The sequence below is a fragment of the Camelus bactrianus genome, chromosome 6 (genome assembly GCF_048773025.1).
Source record: "Camelus bactrianus isolate YW-2024 breed Bactrian camel chromosome 6, ASM4877302v1, whole genome shotgun sequence".
In the NCBI taxonomy this organism is placed as follows: domain Eukaryota; kingdom Metazoa; phylum Chordata; class Mammalia; order Artiodactyla; family Camelidae; genus Camelus; species Camelus bactrianus.
In genome coordinates, this window is record NC_133544.1 from 56,666,833 (window position 1) to 56,685,887 (window position 19,055).

A 19,055-nucleotide genomic window follows, 5' to 3' on the forward strand; every position below is an offset into this window, starting at 1 on the left:
CCAAACTGCCTGATGAAGAGGTGTCACCCTTATGTCCATACACACATTTAGGAAATCCTTTAAATGACTAACTCTGTAGTCCTGCAAAAATAGCACAGTTCTCTCCTGAATTGAAGGTTGGACTTGTAATATAAACTCATGATTCTTTATACAGTATTTCAATAAAATCAAATGCAGTTCTGCAATGCTGGTACACATTAGCTTTCAAAACAAATTTCTAAATGCAGCAGTAAGCATTGGTATGTAAAAATTTTATTTGTGAGTCATTGCTTAGCAAGTCAAATCTGAAAATAAGACATTATTTCTTTAGAAATACAAGAAAACAACTATGATTGCTTTTTTTTTTCCCATAGGTTTCACCACCACACTGCTGATTTCCAAAGGTCTCAATTCAAGCATCAGGCAAATTTCCAGGGCACTTGGGGAATCACTCTGGAGGTGGTGGCAATCTTCTTACCACTTCAGTAGCAATTCTTAGGTAGGCTTTGGCCTGGAAAAGAACAGATTTATTTGTTCTATATTTCTTCCCAGTAGATATCAAATGATTCATGAACTACGGAATTTGAAGAGTAGAAAGGCTGAATGAGATGAAAAAATTCAACAGTGAGAAGATGCTACTGTGAACACCACAGGTGGGGCAAGGGAGACAGGATATTAGATTATATGGAGGGTAACTATTTGGAAGGTGACTTTCTAAAAAAAAACTTAGTGGTAGCAATGACTGTTTTTCAAACTCTAATTCCTGTGTCAACAGACTAACAACCCAGTCATAGCTGCAGAAAAATTACACCTTCCTCTTCTGACAAATTGATATTCTGAGTTAGACACTACCAAACTTCTTTGGCATAAGAGCTATTAGTCATCTTAAAAAGACTATCTGTTACCACCCTAGGTTTATTGTTGGAAAGCATTTTATTTATTCACTCTGATAATGGTGCCTAATACCAGCACCAAGCACTAACGCCTCCTTCATCTGATGAGACTTAAGTACCACACAAGAATTCCTGGAACTGGTTGTTACATTCTTCATCTCTAGGACCCCCGCACGACAGAATACTAAAAGCAGCTCCCAAGCCCCAAGTGGGCCACAACCTACCCAAGGCCTGCACAGTCCAGTTAAAACAATGGTCATGGCATTTGCATTTTAAGAGTTTTAAACAATTGCGATGCAAATATTATTTTCTCCTATCTTATCTATGAAAAGTAACTGTGAGACACAATAGTAAGATTTTCTAAAACCACTCATTTATACATTTATATACTTAGAGTTGTGTACTTACTACTACTACTACTACTACTGTACAGCTAAAATTTACTTGGGTATTTAATATTTGCCAAGTATTATTTCACTTATCCTCACAGCTACCCTAAGGGATAAATTCTGTCATTATTCCCACTTTACAGAAAGAAAATCAAGACCCAGAAAGGTGAAGAATCTTGTCCACAGCATCACAGCTGGTATGAGATGAACTGGGCTTTGAACCTAGGCTGACCAGCTCCCCAGCTCTTCACGGTAAAGCAGCTGTTTGAGGTTTCTTTACCCTGACTTGAGGAAGTGCTTTAACTGTGTTTCACACATCTTGGTTTTTTTAAAACTATGCTTAAAAATATATACTTCCTCAATTGTGAGAAAGATTTTAATGCAGGTTTCTCTATTTACATTAGGAAGCTGATACAACATATTAAGAAACCAGCAATTTGAAAAATTAAAGATTTTTACATGATTATATATATTATATATTATAGTATTATGATATTGTAATTATATTATGTATTACATATACAATATATAATATATATATAAAATCTTGTGCCACAAAGAGAAGCCCATATTTGTAACTCACATCAGAAACTTAAATATTTGCCATATATTAGATCACAAAGAAAGAAGAAAAAAATGTGTGTATGTGTGTGCACATCTATCTTTGTGTATGTGTATCTGTGGGTACAAATGTACGTATACATACATATAAAATCAATCATGTTTGTTATCCCTCAATCAATATGTTGGGAAAATGTTAAAAACTTTAAAAATACTAATAACATAATGACAAATTTTTAAGTGTATGTTGTCTAATACATAGAGTCATGGTGCTTGTATCATTTCTGAAAAGTACATAATTCCATAAAATATATGTTTTACATTACTAATTTAAATCTTATAGTTTGGGTCTATTTCTTGAAAAGAAAAACAATGAATATAGTCAGAAATGTTTGACTTTAAAAGGTGCATTCTATTTATAGTAATATAAATAATTGATATATTTGGGTTTGTATTTATCAACTTTTTGTAGTCTGTCCAAAAGACCTCGTTTAATTTCTTATTCTACATATGTTAACTTCCTTTCTACTAACTTTTAAAGATACATATACACTTGACGCCTTTTCTTTGGAAGTTGTAGATTTAATATTTATCAGTTTTTAACCTAGAAACATCAGTGTAATTTTAAAAACTAATCACAGAGTCATCCTATTTAATACCTCTAAGATCTGCCTTGACGATGTAAGAACATTACATATAAATCTACTTTCAAATGCTACCTTATTATTGGTAATACATATTTTTAAAAAATTTTAGTACATGCAGAGGTCCTAAGCACACAAATCAGTGGAACTGTACAAACTGAGCATACTTCTGTACTCAACACATATCAATGAGCAGAATATTTCAGACCTCCAGAAAAAAAATGTGTGCGCCCTAATAGCTGAACTATACTTTATTTTACCAGGAAAGAGTTAAAATTTCATTTGAGTCCTTTTTTTTTTAAAGAATAGCTCTCAAAACATGAATAAGGCCTTATAGTTTTTTGCTGAGTATGTACTATACCAAGTGCTTTGCACAAGTAATCTCTTTTTTTGTATATATATTTTTATTGACGTATAGTCAGTTCTTTCTTTTCCTGTGTGTGTGTGTGTATATATATATATATATATATATATATATATATACATATTTTTTTTATTGAAAAGTAATCTCATTTATGTGAAATAAACACCATTGGCTCAACTTAGATAAACAAATTGGAGTTGTCTGCTCACAGTCACCAAGTCAGCAGGCTGGAGAACATTTACACCTGGGTCCACCTGACTTCAAAGTCCAGCTCTTTCTCCACATCACATATTGAACAGTAAATCCAAAATGTAAGTAATTCTAATCATAATGCTTTGTCTAAAAATGGTTTTAGACTCTGCTATAGTTAAAAGAAACAACAGATTTTGTTTAAAAATGCAAATAACATATACTTTATAAAGAAGTATTTCTCTTAAATCTAAATGTGCAGATTTTCACCCATGCATCTTTATAAATACTTTTTTTTAATCTCCTAGTATTTTTTCTAGGTATTTAAGCCTAATATTTTATGATGAATATTTGAAGTTCATTAAGGCAAGCTGAGGCAAGGCCATCATTCTATAATCTCTTAGTTCTTTTTTACGTTAGAGACACAAACCTATCTGACTACACAAAATACTGAATCATTCCAGAATAATCAAATTTGGTGCACTTAATCTTTGCTTTTTAGTGGACTGTCTTCAAGCTTAAACTTTCACTATATCATACTCAAAGTAATGGTTAGATTGTCATTTGCTGTGAAACCACTAAAAGTGCTTAGTTTAACAGTTTCAATTTCCACAAAATTGCTCAGATTGAATTTTTTCAACCAATGAAGTATCATTTCAACAAATATTTTTTGGTTCTTATCGTGTGCAAGGCATTGTTTTGGGAAATCTCTGGGATGTAATGATATAAAAGGGAAGCAGAAAGCTCAGTGGTGAAGAGTTGGGTCTGTGAAGTCAGACAGGCATGATTTCCAATCCTATAGTTCCATGACCTATTAGCACTGCCTTGGGCAAGTAAATTAACCCTTCCAGGCTCAGCTTCAACATTTGCAAAATAGTCATAATAACAGAATCTACATCAAAGGGCTTGGGGGCATATTAAGCAAGAATAAAGTATATGAAGTACTAGAACATATACGAAGCAAATAACAAATATTTATTGCTATTATCATGTCCTCAAGTAATTTAGTCTCACTGAAGAGCTCATATTAACATGTTCTTTTGGACACTTCCTGCCTGAGGAGTAAGTAAATTGAATCCCTCCCTTTCGTTTAATTTATAATCAGCAAAAAGCAAACAAAGTAAATGCAGACACACCATAAGTGAAAAATATGATTTAGACTTCTCCAACTATTAATACTCTAGTTCTTATCCACTCAACTCTCCAGGGACTAATCCTTCTCTCCTATTCAAAATCTGTTATTCTAGATGTATAGGTACAAACAATACAGCTGGATTTTATTTGTCTGCACTATCATTACCAAGTAAAGGAACTGGATAGTAACCAAAGTGCAAGAAGCTTTATGGAGAGCTTTTCTCCTTTGTCTTTGTTTTTAAGGATCTGAAGTTCTAATTTACCATACACAGTCATTTCATATTAAGACTAGGGGGTAATAATTTAGAAGTTATAAGATAATTAAGTTCCACTTATATTTGAAAGTCCGTACTAGGAATATCTTATAGCACAACATTTAACATGCCAGTATTAAAATTTCTACTGATGAAAAGGACAAAACCACACAATTAATAGTCAATCATGGGTCCATCACTGTGTCCTGCACAAAGGAATAGGTATAGTTGAATTAACAATTATAATTACACACACAAGAGGAAATGCTATTGAATTTAAGAGTTTTGACTTCTAAGGGTCCACTTTCTCTCCCTTCCTCTATTGCCTTCTCTGGCTATTTCACACTACTTACATTTGGAGTCTCAATTACTCCCCTTTCCTCAGTGGTGCACATGTACAGAGGTTTTACCCTTTGGCTGAATAAGGAAGCAGCCTGTTCGTGCTTTTTAACTGGTACTGTAATTCCTCCTGACTTTTCCAATGATGCCTCATATTCAGCCAAATTCATGCTTTCAGTTAATCACTGTCTTTTTAGTGTTTGCCTCTTCTGAAAGTTAAATGTTACTGGAAGAGTTAAATCCCTAATGCCTAATTTAGAAAGACTTCACAGGCAGAGATTAAGAGCCCTGGAACTTGGTGTTGACAGGAGGGAGTGATGGAAGATGGAGAAGAGAAGGTGGAATTAGAAAGAAGACAAAAGGCTAAAGATTAAACTTTTACTAATGAATAAATTTGCCTGTAGTCAACTCCTAAAAACAACAAAAAGTATCAAACGAAGGGTCTAACAATTAAACAAGTAATTTTACAGGTTCCATCCCATTAACTTTTGCAGAAGTTTATCATACTGGCCAGTAAACACTTTTTTCACTCTTTGAATGAAGACATGCAAGTAGAATGGGCAGTGAGCCTCCATGCATATAACACAATCTGTTGAGAGGGCTGTGACTAGCTTCTGAGAACATACTTCCTTCTGAGTTCATAGAGGAGAGGGAAGGGGGTTATCAGGAGGTAAGAGTCACCATAAGAATAACCAAAGGATCCTCAACACCAGCTTCCTAATACCTAGGACTTAACATTTTTAATGCTGAAGCTATGAACTCTCCCCTCATCTCATGATTAAAATTCTGTTGATTTTTAAATGCCACCAAAGAGTGGCATTTACTTGAAGCTACATAAGAAAAGGGAGCATAAATGGGCTCAACCCTTTGATAAAGGGCAGAAGAAAGGCATTTCGTGCCATGACATCTTATAGAGGACATTTCTGAAGGCATAAATACTCACAGTTGTAGTCTACTTGGTATTTTTCAAAGTATTTTCACATTATCATCTCATTTAACTCTCCTCATTACGGTAACAATTTACAGATGAACAGAAAGGTTCAGAGATATGAGGGAACTTGCCTATGGCCACACTTAGAAAGTGGCAAACTTGGTAATGAAATCCCAAGCCAATACAGATGAATGTTTTTCCTTTCATGTAGAGACCTCTTTGAGAATCTAATAAAGCTTTTGTTCAATTCCCCAGAAAAATGCACACTCATACATCCTGGGTGTAACTTCAGAGGATTTTCAGATCCAGGTTAAGATCCTCTGTATTATGCCCTGTGATTGTGCACGCCAGTGGGACCTGAGGGGCAGAATCTCCTCACCCTTTTCTCTAACTCTCTGTGGCATGAAAAGGAGGTGAACTAAAAGTTAGCCTAAATATGCACAAAAGACAGACACTGAACTAATCTTGCAATTAAATAGGAAGAGAATCAGATACTGTGTTGCGAAGAGGAGGCATGGGCTATGGTTTCAGAGGTGGGTGTGGAAATTGCCTGTAGTATCATCTTGGACAAATTCCTTACTGTAAATGACTCTGCTTCTTCACCTGAAAAATGGAAATTATCATACAGATCTCACAAATGTGCTATGAGGATCAAATAAGATAAATGTATTGTATTTAACGCACCTAAGCACTGTACTCACTTCTTAGAAGGAATTGAAGAAATTGTAGCTATTAGTATAGGACTCAGAAGGTGATATAATAGAAAGAGGCCAATGTTTGGAAGGAATACACTTGCCTTTAATCACATTTTACCATTTATTAGTTCTGTGACCTTGGGGAAATTGTTAAACTCTCTTAAGCCTCAATTTCCTCATCTGCAAAATGGGTACTATTTATATATTACATTAAGCTGTTGTGAGCATAGAAATTATGTAAATAAATGCCAGTGTCTGGCACACTATAATTGCTATTATTATTAGGAAGATGATTAATAATAATGAATGCCTGCAATCTAAGAGTAGGAAGTATTAACTTCTATGGAAACAATATAAACACAAGGTTCCATTTTTCCCCCTTTTCATGGACATGTCTAAATCTTAAACTTGCTCAGAAGTCTTTATATATAAAGCAGAAGTCTTCATATTAAGACTGATGTAAGACTGACAATGTGGTGCATAAAATTCTCACAGCTTTTGCAAATACCTCATCAAATCAAATCTAGCTTACACCACAAAGGGTTAGCTTGTTAACATTCCCATAAATGTCACTGAGCAACAGTAAAATAATAGCTCTAATGTTTATGCAAATATAAGAGAAATTTAAAAACATGTCACTCCAAAAAACGTTACAAACACTATTGTTTAGAATTTTAAATCATATTAGGTTTTGATGGTTGCTGTACTTTCTCTACTACATTCTTTTAACTTCCTTGAAATGTCCTTGCTTTAGAGAATCTCAAAAAAAGTAATAATGGATAAGTGAAAAAATACTAAAAATCTAAATTCATAATAAAATAAACTAGTAAGTGATTATTCTTATTCATAAGGAATCATCACAGAATGTCTTTAAATAGTCTGGGAGGCATTTACAAGTATGTAATTTAAAAAAAAAAAACCTCAATTTTCATACAACTTTTCATTCACGGCATAAAGTACACCTATGGTGTTGGGATGGCCAGATTTCAGTTACGAAAGCAATAAAAGGTTATCATTTTTGCTTATCTGAAAGATTTCTAATAAAAGACTGAAAAGGAAATTTAGCATTTACTACCTACGAGGCAGAGAAAAGAAAAACAATGACAAGTGCTACACTCTATTTACTCAGAGATCATATTCCCAGCAGCTCAATCACCTGTACCATAACTGCAGATCCTAAAGAAAGGAAAGGAGCTCTGGGCCCCTGAAAGAGATAATTCAGAATGAATCTGCTTTACCAGTCTGAGACTCCTGACTGTCAATTTTGCTCTTACTTTATTCACAGCTCTAACCCAGCTTGGCTCTTTTATTTTCCAGTTCACATAAGATAAGAGGAAGCAAAGTACAATGAAAGAGGTAGTAGTTACGGCAGACAGAAAACAGTACTGTAAAGTTACACTCATTAGCTAAGGGAAAAAAAGAGAGAAACTGTTAGAAGACTGACTGGGGCTGTTTGGCAAAGGAGCACAAAAACTACATCAAAACTGATGTACCAGATGATGGCTCAGTTTCTAACTTAAATAGCAAGTGCTACTTACGAAAGAAGAGATATATATGATTGCTTTTATTTCTATTTTTAAAAGCAGTAAAATAAAAGATTTCATGCTTAAAGTCATTAAAGCCGCAACAATCCTGAAAATCTATCAACTGTATCCCCAATGATATTAGCTAATGAAACACTACTAGTTTTCCCACTCTAACCTCTCCGATCATATGTATTAAAATAAAAACAATGAAAATCCTATCTCTAAAGATTTATACAGAGAGAGAAGCAAGATGGCGGAGGATGCTTGTAGGACGCTTATAGCTCACCCTCTCCCACAAATACACCAAAACTCACAACTACGGACCTACTCAGCCAACCAGAGCACCTGCTGAACTCCGACAGAACATTGCCCTCTTTGAAAGACAAAGACGCCAAAAATCTGGTAGGAGAAAAGGAAAAAAGAAAGAAGAAAAAGCAAAACAGTGCAGGACCAGTTCTGTGGGGTGGGAGTGGCAAAGGAGGACTGGTGCTCGTTCGCTGGGTCCCTCCCCTCCAACAGAGAGGCCAGCGGGATGGAGGGAGAGCCTCCGAGGCTCATATCTCCCCTGAGCAACCCCTGACCGACAGAACTGAGTTAAACGGGCACAAAGGGTCCCTGCGACACCCAGCCCGAGATGCAAGCTGGCAGCTGGGGCTGGGACAGGCTGCCCGAGCCGGGTGGAGGACTGGGGCGGCTGCACTGAGGCAGCCCCTAGGGACTGCAGCCTGCTGCGTGCTGTGGCTGGGAGGGGATATGGAGCAGAACAACCTTGGTCCTCCATAAATTGCGAAAAAAGCAAAGCAACACGGCTGTTGTGCCCTGGGGGAAGGGGCACCATAGCCTTTGTCTCCTCAGGCCAGCACTGCCATTACTGGCGCATCTCACGAGAAGAGAGGCAGGGCTTAGCCACAGCCATCTCCTCCTGTGCAAGCGCCTGGGTGGGGCAGGGCCGAGACCTGAATCTGTACTGGGGGCTCCGCAACCTCCTAGGCAGGACTGAGACTTGTTTACAGCCCGAGGCAGATAGGATCTTTCTGCCCTGACACCTCAGAGAACTTGCGCCGCCAAGACAAAAAAGGAGCTGAGATTTGGCATGCAGCAGGGGTGGGGCTGTTCCGCGGTCTTCCCCGAGCCCACCTTCGGAGCGCCAACCGGAGGTGGAGCGGGCAGAAGCACGGAGCAGTGGAGAGACCAGCGCCAGGAGAGGGCAGGCGGCCACCCCGCTTCCTGGCAGGAATGCAGCACCTGACCACAGTGCTGGGAGGGGGCGCAATACTCCCACCTGCCTCCCCCCGAAGTGCAGCATCTGACTGCGGTATCAGTATGGGGAGTGACCCTCCCACCCACCGGGTAAGAGCTCAGCTCTTGACCCAGTGTTAGGAGGGGGTGTGATCTGCTAGCCGATAGCCACTGGGAGCAGCACAGACAAGGGCGCCAACAGAGGGCCTCTGGAAACAGCAAGCTGAGTTTGCAAAACAGGGCGAAGACACAAAGACCTCTCGATAAAATCATTAAGAGCACACCATCTCCAGGAGAACTAGGTAACTGATACTCCTTAAGCCACAGTGCCAGAGATATGAGCAATATGAAGAAGCAGAGGAACCACTCCCAATTAAAAGAGCAAGAGAAATCCCCTGAAAGCATGATCAAGGAAATAGACATTGATGGCCTACTAGATCAAGATTTCAAAAAAGGACTGATCAAAGTACTGAAGGAACTAAAAGAAATAGTATTTAGAGATATAAAATATGTCAAAAATGAAATAGAAGCTATAAAGAAGAGCCAAGTAGAATTAGTAAACTCACTTGCTGAGATGAGAGCTGACCTAAAGGCTGTACAAAGCAGGCTAGATAATGCAGAGGAACGAATAAGTGACTTAGAAGACAGGACAACAGAAAGTACCCAATCAGAACAGCTGAGAGAAAAACAAATAAAAAACAATGAAAACAATATAAGGGACCTATGGGATAATATAAAGCGTGCCAATCTACGCATAATAGGGGTCCCAGAAGGGGAAGAAAGAACAAAGGGGATTGAAAAGGTATTTGAAGAAATCATGACTGAAAACTTCCCAAACCTAAAGAAGGAATCAGATATCCAAGTACAGGAGGCTCAGAGGGTCCCAAACAGGAAGAACCCAAACAGACCCACACCAAGACATATCATGATCGAGATGGCCAGAGTCAAGGACAAAGAAATGATCCTAAAGGCAGCAAGAGAAAAACAAAGAGTGAGTTACAAGGGAACCCCCATAAGGCTCTCAGCTGATTTCTCTACGCAAACACTACAGGCCAGAAGGGAGTGGTAAGATATATTCAAAGTCCTGAATGAAAAAAAGATGCAGCCTAGGATACTCTATCCAGCAAGGCTATCCTTTAGGATAGAAGGAGAGATAAATAACTTCACAGACAAGCAAAAACTAAAAGAGTTTAGCAACACTAATCCCAAGCTAAAAGAAATATTCACAGGTCTAGGCTAAATAGAAAAGAAGCAGGATGCTACAAAAATGAGAAACTTATAACTGGAAAGGAGATAACTGCCATGAATTACAAAAAGAATAAATACAAAATTGTAAAAGAAGACATCTAAATCATTAAGAGTGGGAGAGGGAAGCAAGGAAAGCCACTGTGGAAAACAGTATGGAGATTCCTCAAAAGACTAGGAATAGACTTACCATGTGGCCCAGGAATCCCACTCCTGGGCATATATCCAGAAGGAACCCTACTTCAAAATGACACCTGCACCCCAATGTTCATAGCAGCACTATTTACAATAGCCAAGACATGGAAGCAGCCGAGATGTCCATCAACAGATGACTGAATAACGAAGATGTGGTATATTTATATGATGGAATACTATTCAGCCATAAAACTGACAACATAACGCCATTTGCAGCAACATGGATGTTCCTGGAGAATGTCATTCAAAGTGAAGTAAGCCAGAAAGAGAAAGAAAAATACCATATGAGATCGCTTATATGAGGAATCTAAAAACAACAACAACAACAACAAAAAAATAAATACAAAACAGAAACAGACTCATAGACATAGAATACAAACTTGTGGTTGCCAAGGGGGTGGGGGGTGGGAAGGGAAAGACTGGGATTTTAAAATGCAGAATAGATAAACAAGATTATACTATATAGCACAGGGGAAAATGTATACAAGATCTTGTGGTGCTCATAGTGAAAAAAAAATGTGACAATGAATATATACACGTTCATGTATGATTGAAAAATTGTGCTCTACACTAGAATTTGACACAACAATGTAAAATAACTATAAGTCAATAAAAAATGTAAAAAAAATTTTTTTAAAAAGATTTATACAATTTCCCTATACTCAATTTAATATTTTCTTATATGAGGTTTCCTTCCCCTAACAATCAGCTGAACTTCTAATGCTGAAACATAATAACCTCACACAGCTAGATATTACTAGCCAGCAAGAGAAGAACTCTGCAAGTTCTCACTGTTCGTGTTCTTCATGAGAAAACTGGTTGGGATGATTCTTTGTAGGTGAACTTGTTTAGCTAATAGTTCAGAGCCAGCACTGGTATGTCTACCATACAAAATAGTAGCTTAAAGATGGTTTAGATAAGTTAACTAATCTTTGTTTAAAATATACATTATGAATAGATAAACTTGATCTTCCCAGCTTTCTTTCTATATGTCAAGAAGTATATATCCGGTGAAAAGAAATTAAAATACATACTTAGAAAGACAACTTACCTCATCACTTTCAGGCTGTGAAAACACAATCGGCTGGCCTGTATCTGAAGCTTCCCTTATATTAAGATGTAAGGGAACGTCTCCTAAAAGAGCCCACCAGATATCCATTAGCACCACAGAAGTTTATATAGGCATTTGGAATTTTATTCTTTGAACTTCAGAAAGAAACAAGTCTAAACTAAACGGATTCAAATCAGCTTGAGTTGGACTATCCTCAGATTGCTAAATCTCCAAAAAAGGAATTTCAAATGAAAATTAGGGGCACGATATTCCATTTGAGAGTAGTATCATGATTACATATGTGTATATGAAAGCTGTGTGGCAGCCAGTCAAGAGATAGGCCTCTGATTTATTCTTTGGTGGAGGTCTTCCAGGCAGAAATGGCTTGGAAGACATTTGTAAATTATTTCTCCCTATAATATCTGATATAGACATATGTCACATAATAAGAGGAAACTGGAGAGGAAAAGAGGTAAAGTAGTTCAAAAAAAGCACAACAAAATAATCTTCCTGATGATGGCAGATGAATGAGCTAAGAGAACTGTTGAAAAGTACCAGACTTGTTATCTCAACTATTTGCCTCTTGATTAGAATTATTTTTCTTTTATTATGTATTAATTTACATAGCATTACAGATAACTTGTGAGATTGATGATCTCTCAGGAAACATATAAGAAGAACCTCCAATTTATAGACTTGAGATTGGAGGGGATGTGTGTCTTTCCTGAGGATATATTGCTGTTAGGTAGTAGAATTTAGATGAAAAATGCTCTGATCTATCATCCAGTTGAATCTATCACACCATCGCAGATGAAGTCTTTCAAAAGGCTGAGATTTAAAATGCAGTAAATGGAGTTTTAAGTAGAAGAGTTGACTTGTCATGGTACTCAACATTCTTAGAACCACTCCAGGCCCATGCAAAGGTTACTGAAACATGTGTGCATGTGTATGTTCTCTATAAAGAATTCATTCACAGCGAAAAAAAAATGTGACAATGAATATATGTATGTTCATGTCTAACTGAAAAATTGTGCTTTACACTGGAATTTGACACAATATTGTAAAATGACTATAACTCAATAAAAAATGTTAAAATAAAAAAGAAAAGAATTCATTCAGCACCATGCCAGGCAATGCAAATAATACAGAAGAATGCTACAAAATTACAAACCTATCACAATTTATATTATGAAGTAATAGTGGAACAGATATCTCATGCTCTTCTTATCAATAAATTTTGATTACTCTTTCAAAAAACCAGCTCCTGGTTTGATTGATCTTTTTCCATTGTTTTTTAATCTCTATTTAATTTGTTTCCTCCTTGATCTTTATTATTTCTTTCCTTCTGCTGAGTTCAGGTTTTTTTGTTCTTCTTTTTCTTTTAGGTGGTAGATTAGGTTGTTTATTTGAGATTATTCTTGGTTTTTGAGGAATGCATGTATCACTATGAACTTCCTCTTAGGCCTGCTTTTGCTGTATCCCATAGATTTTGTGTGCTTGTGTTTTTATTGTCATTTGTCTCAAGACATTTTTTAATTTTTTCTTTGATTTCATCATTGACCCATTGGTTTTTTTAAGTAGCATATTGTTTAGTCTCCATGCAGCTGTTTTTTTCTTGTTTGTTTTTCTGTGGTTGATTTTTAGTTTCATGCCATTGTAATCAGAAAAGATGCCTGAAATAATTTCTATCCTCTTAAATCTGTTGAGGCTTCTTTTGTGTCCAAGTATGTGGTCTATCCTAGAGAATGTTCCATGTACACTTGACAAGAATATATATTCTGTTTTAGGGAGAGGTAATGTCCTAAAAATATCAACCATTGTGAGTAAATTTTGAGATCTTAACCAACTCTTCAACTCTTTCTTAAATGTTCAATAGCCAAATGACAAAATACATGAATATTTCAGTAACCATTTAAAGACCGCTTTTCAGTAAATTTGATGTCTGTTCTATAGATCAACTTTGGACTGTAGAAAGCTGTCACAGGCAAGGGAAGATACGTTATAGAAAATACTTAGAAGCCCGTAAAGTTTTTACTTGATTTATGAACTGCGATTAAATAGTAAGAAATCCTGAATGCTTTCACTTCTACAGCAGTAATGGGAGAAAGGAAAAATAAAGCCCTCTCCTTTATGCAGCCACCTATCAACATCATTTCTGCCCTCCAGAGACTCACAATCCACAGAAGAGGAGAACTCAAAAGAGGAACACCTTGCTAGAAAATAGATGGCACGGTTAAAGCAGTAATGGGCTAGTAGTAGTAAATGGAGAAGGATGAAAAGGCGTAAAAGTAGTTAAGTGTGGGTGCAGTTCAGCCTGGCCTTCAAAAGTATTTTTGAGGGGCTAGGTCTGAAGGAAGCACATCTCAGAGATAAAAGTTAAAGGGGTTTCTGTGAGATGATCTGAGGCTGTAACTACTATGCATAAACTGCCCCTCTAGGTGAATAAGGATAAAGTTCTGAAAGGGCCATTTTAACAAATAATCAGTTGAAACACAGCCCCATGAATGAAAATAAATTAAGAGGTAGCTAGAAAGTCAAGTCAAGGACAAGTAAGGGTCATGGGGTGTTTTCACCCAGCCAGGAGGCCATAGCTGTTGAGAACTCTTCCCCTGATTTCAGTTCCTCATTTCGAGTTTAACCTCTTCATTGTCAGAGCCCCTGCTCCAGTTCATGGGAGATCCCTCAGAGTCCCCATAACCACATTAAAAGGAGGAGATGTGCTCTGTGTTGCAACTGTAAATTATTTTTTCCATAACACTATTAGATACAGCAGTCTATGGCACTATTCAGTTTCTGTGATTACTAGTCAGTGTTTCTGAAATAGTTTTAAGGCAACTATATATTGGTGAGCTGTTGGTTAAAGTATAATTTCCGTATGTGAGATCTTTTCTCTAGGAGATATGATACAAATTTCAAATTTTCAATAACTGACTTACAAAACTGTACCACCCATTCATAAATTAGGGAATTATAGTAGTGTCATCATAATTCAATAATGCCATTATAATCACACATTTACTTTATTATATAAATGAATGTCAATCTGTTATGTTATTATGCAGATTTAGAAGATGAACTTTCTAGGTTAGTTAAATGAAAAGCAGTTGCAGAATATAATTAGTACCTATAATTATAGCAATGTATCAAAATATATCATTAGTATTCACCTGGTACTGTGGTAGCTGCTACAGTACAAATGCATAATAACAATAATACATTTAACATCAACTTTCAGAGACTTAATTATAATAAAGAATGTTTTGAACTTCCTTAATCTCTAAGGGATCTTAATTGTTAACTACCTAAAACTAATAATTCACTCTATGTCTCTCTTATTCAGCATCTAACATCTGCCTTTGCCCAGAATAGAAACTCGTAAGTAGAATATCAAAACACGTTTCCTAAAAAGTCCATTAAGTTGCTTGTGGATTTGAGGGGGAGAGGCAGTGGAGGTAATTGAATTTATTTATTTTTATTTTATTACCTTTGTAATAAAGGTACTGGGGACTGAACCCGGGACCTCATGTATGATAAGCACACACTCTAACCCCGAGCTATACCCACCTCCAGGCTTGTGGATTTTATAAAAATCATGTTGTATCCCAAATCTGTGTTTTGCTCACCTAACACATGATTTTACTTCTCCTCAAAACACTAATTAATTTACCTTCAATTTTGTAATGTGAACAGTATAGACAATGTAAGTTTCAGGTGCCATATTTCATAGACATGGCAAACATATATAAAGTTTACAGAAAACAGAAAATACTGTTTTTCTAGAGCAGAAGGACTAATAAATTCAGAACTGATCAGGAAGGCATTTCTTCAATCATACCAAGAACTGATGCTTCCAAAGGTTGCTACAACATACGGAAAAGGTATTTTTGTATGTATCTGTTTATACTGAGAGATGTTTTCCCAACTTCACAAACTGATGACCATTATTTAAAATGTAGACTTCAAATCGCAGTATTCAGAACACAAAACCTTCTTCTCAAATTCAAGTTAGAGGCAGTTTTTATCTATAGCAGAAATTATCATAGTTGGCAGAACAAACCTCCTATACAAAATGCCTTCCACTAATGAAGTATTATAAAAAGCCAAAGAAAGGTTAGCACACAGAACTGGGCTATAATAACTTGATTCAAAACACAAAGCCAAAAGCAATTCATCATTTTCTGAAACATTCTTCATCACCATGCCTCATCTCCACTTTCCTCTGCGAAAGAATATCCTGTGGTCTTACCCAGAACATCAAGATTAAGGGTCCGCGCTAGTTTCCTTGCACCATCAGCACCAAAAATATGAGTTTTGTGTTTACAGTTTGGACACTGGAAAACACTCATATTTTGGACAAGGCCCAGAACCTACAATAATAAAGACACATTGAAATTAAAACAAAAGTAACCCAATCTCAACCCATTATTTCAACAAGTTCTTACTGCATGCCTACTAGGTTCCAGTGATATAATGATGAATAAGTTATGGTCTCTGTTCTCAAGGAACTCACAAGCTAGTGGGAGAGCAAGACACATGTCATTAACTCTAATAATGTGATAAATGTTAAAGAGACACAAATGACAGGGATGAAAAAATTCTGTTTGGGAATAAAAGTACTCTCTGAAGTTGCCCATAGAGAACTGTTTCTTTAGGTTGAGGGCAAGAAGAGCGGTCAAGACCTTCAGCAGGAATTCTAGGCAGAAGGAGGAGCATAAGCCAAGGCAGTGAAATATAACTTGTGTGGCCTATCTGGGCTGCAACCCAGTGGGGGTGCCAAGGCAGAAGCTCGTGTGATAAGAGAGGCCAGGGTCAGATGGTAAGGTGCTAGATGCCATCCATGTATTTGAGACATTCTTCTTGAGACAAAAAAGCCATATTGAGGAGATGGCATTGAAGAGGTAATGATACACAATTGGACCTATGTTGTAGAAATTTAGTTCTGAGGGCAATATGGAAAAAATAAACAGGAAGAAATGCAGGAAAATAAATAGTTAAGAGGCTAACTGTGGACAAAGCCTCACAGTACATAACAGCTTACACATACTGAGTGCTTATTATATATCAGGCACTGGGAAATAAGTGCTTTATATGCGCTGTTTTATTTACTCCTCACAGAACTTTATGAGACGGGTTTCTATTATCCCTTTTCTATAGGTGAGAAGACTGACACAGCTAGCAAAAACTGAAACTCAGCTCTTAGCAAAATGCTATCATTTGCAACAAAAGTTTAAGGCTATATACAAAGTGTCCATCTACTTCAGAACTTCCCCAGCTTTTGGCACAAAATAGATACTTCATAAACATCTGTTGAATAGATGGGTTCTGCAAATATAATCCTTATTCATGATCCTTTTAATCCCACTTCTTATTGATGGGAAGCAGTAGTTCTCTTCTAGAATAAAAATGGGGAAAACAACTATCAGAGGCTTAGAGATAATAATGTCTATATCATCCTATCAATTCCACCAATAAGATTATCATCATGAGTGATATCGCTATTAGGATATTTGCATTTTAAATGGAGAATAGTACTGGCAGTCCACAATGAAACATATAAACAAGGAGGTGATCAAATTTGTTATTCTTTCTGAAAAGAGAAATAGGAAAGACTAAAGCTTCCTACAACACATGTAAATGAAGACAAATAGTGAGGGACATAAATTTGTAGGTAAGCATTTTCCAAGCATCATATGCCCTTTTGCTGATGCAAAGTATCACAAAAAACAAATCACACTGTGTTTTGGTAGTTCAGTACCATCTCCAGAAGGCTAGAAGAACACACATCTTAATATCACACAGCTTATTTGTTTATTCACTGTGTTTATATAATACACTCATTCCTTGGGCATTTTTACTGCCATTTATGTTAAATGTAATATATCCTATAAGGATTTCAACTGAAACATAAAAATATCACTCTAGAAGTGGCAAAAGGAGAAACATTTAACGTGAAAATTTAAGTGAGGGTATATTCTAACCCAGAGAGAATAGGAAAAGTATTCCTACTTTGGAATCTCTTAGAGTCCCCAAGATACAGAGGCATGGAGCAAAAGTGTATTTGCAGCTTGTGTGATTAACTTCTTACTATCAAATCATTCGCTATGCACTGTATAAATGTCTCAGACACTCTCTATATAGACTACATAAATGTCACAGACATAAAATATAACTAAATTCAGTATTTAATGAGATCCTATTATACGCCAGTAAGTGGGCTAAACACAAGGAGTAGCATACAGTGGTGAGCAAAACAGACTTGGAGTTTGCATGCTAATTGGAGAAACAGATTGAACAAACAGTGCAAAAATCTATTTTAAAAGATGAAACAGCCTCTCTGGAAGCAAAGTACAGAGTATTATGAGACTGTAGAAAAGAGAAAACTATCTACCCTGGGAGTCAGAGAGGTCTTCTTTTAGGAAATGTTTGATCTAAAAGTTAAAGAATATACAGGTGAAAACAAGGAGAAAGGGAGGAAACACACTCAAGACAGAAGAAGGAGCATGCCTCCTTCAAGGAACTGAAAGGCAGGGCAGTTGAGGTGTGCGGTAAGTGATGTGAGGTGTGCGGTAAGTGATGTGAGATGTGGCAGGAGGGGTAGGGGTTGCAGGCCATGTTAGGTGTCTGGGTCACACGAGTGCCGTTAGTGGGTTTTAAGCAAGAGAGACTACTATGCCTATGGCTGCAGGACACTCATTTCTCAGGACTGTACGGTTTTTAAAATAGCACAGAATGGGAAAAAACTAAAAGGATTTGTCTTTGTGTGTTTATTTTCTTAGACAAAGAGAAATCCAGGACTTTCTCTGAAATCAGTCATATCAGAGGTGACAGTTTTTAATGCTTTCTAAAATACTCTAGTTCTCCTCCTACACAGTTCTTCTCTGCACAGGATTTTCCTCCTGGGCACAAGGTTACAATTTTTCTTCTCTGCAATTAGGTGAGGACATGTAACTTGTTTTGGACAATGAAATGTGAGTGGAAGTGACATGTGTCACATCTAGGCAGAAGCTTTAAGTGTTAACTCCCCATTATGTTTCCTTCTGTCCCTGGGACTAGCAAGCTTCCAGAAAGTGGTTGCTCCATCAGTCTGAGTGCCAAAGTAAGAACGATCCAGAGGACTGTTAAAGCCAAGCCATAATGGACATGTAGAATGAGAGAAATAAACTTGTGTTGTTTTTTAAGCCACAGAAATTTGAGGGTTGTTAGTACATGTAATCCAGCCCACATTGCCTGACACAGGGGTGTAGGAAGAAAGTATTAGAATTTCTATTTTTTTCTTTATGATTTCTTTTTAATTCCAATTTTTGTGTGTGTTATAATGAAAATAACATATTAGTACACGTATACTATATACAGATCTATAACATAATCTATATCTATATATAGTACATATTATAGAATCTATAGATAGATACATATAATTTATATTA

The 19,055-nt window shown here is 36.6% G+C and overlaps 1 protein-coding gene across 3 annotated transcripts in view; it reads right to left on the reverse strand.

The window, feature by feature from the left end:
- Positions 1–230: 230 nt before the first annotated feature.
- NUBPL (NUBP iron-sulfur cluster assembly factor, mitochondrial) overlaps positions 231–19,055 on the reverse strand; it is a 176,765-nt gene continuing 157,940 nt past the window's right edge. Inside the window, exons 9-12 of one of the 3 annotated variants that reach the window (XR_012507557.1) lie at positions 15,875–15,995; positions 11,629–11,711; positions 10,573–10,807; positions 231–490 (exon numbers count right to left, since the gene is read on the reverse strand). Coding sequence is in view for 2 of the 3 variants with exons in the window: in XM_010963002.3 (XP_010961304.1) it covers positions 428–490; positions 11,629–11,711; positions 15,875–15,995 (267 nt within the window). In the remaining variant the exon portion in view is untranslated. The remainder of the gene's footprint in view (positions 491–10,572; positions 10,808–11,628; positions 11,712–15,874; positions 15,996–19,055) is intronic. The other 2 variants (XM_010963002.3, XM_074365675.1) reach the window with 2 other exon arrangements.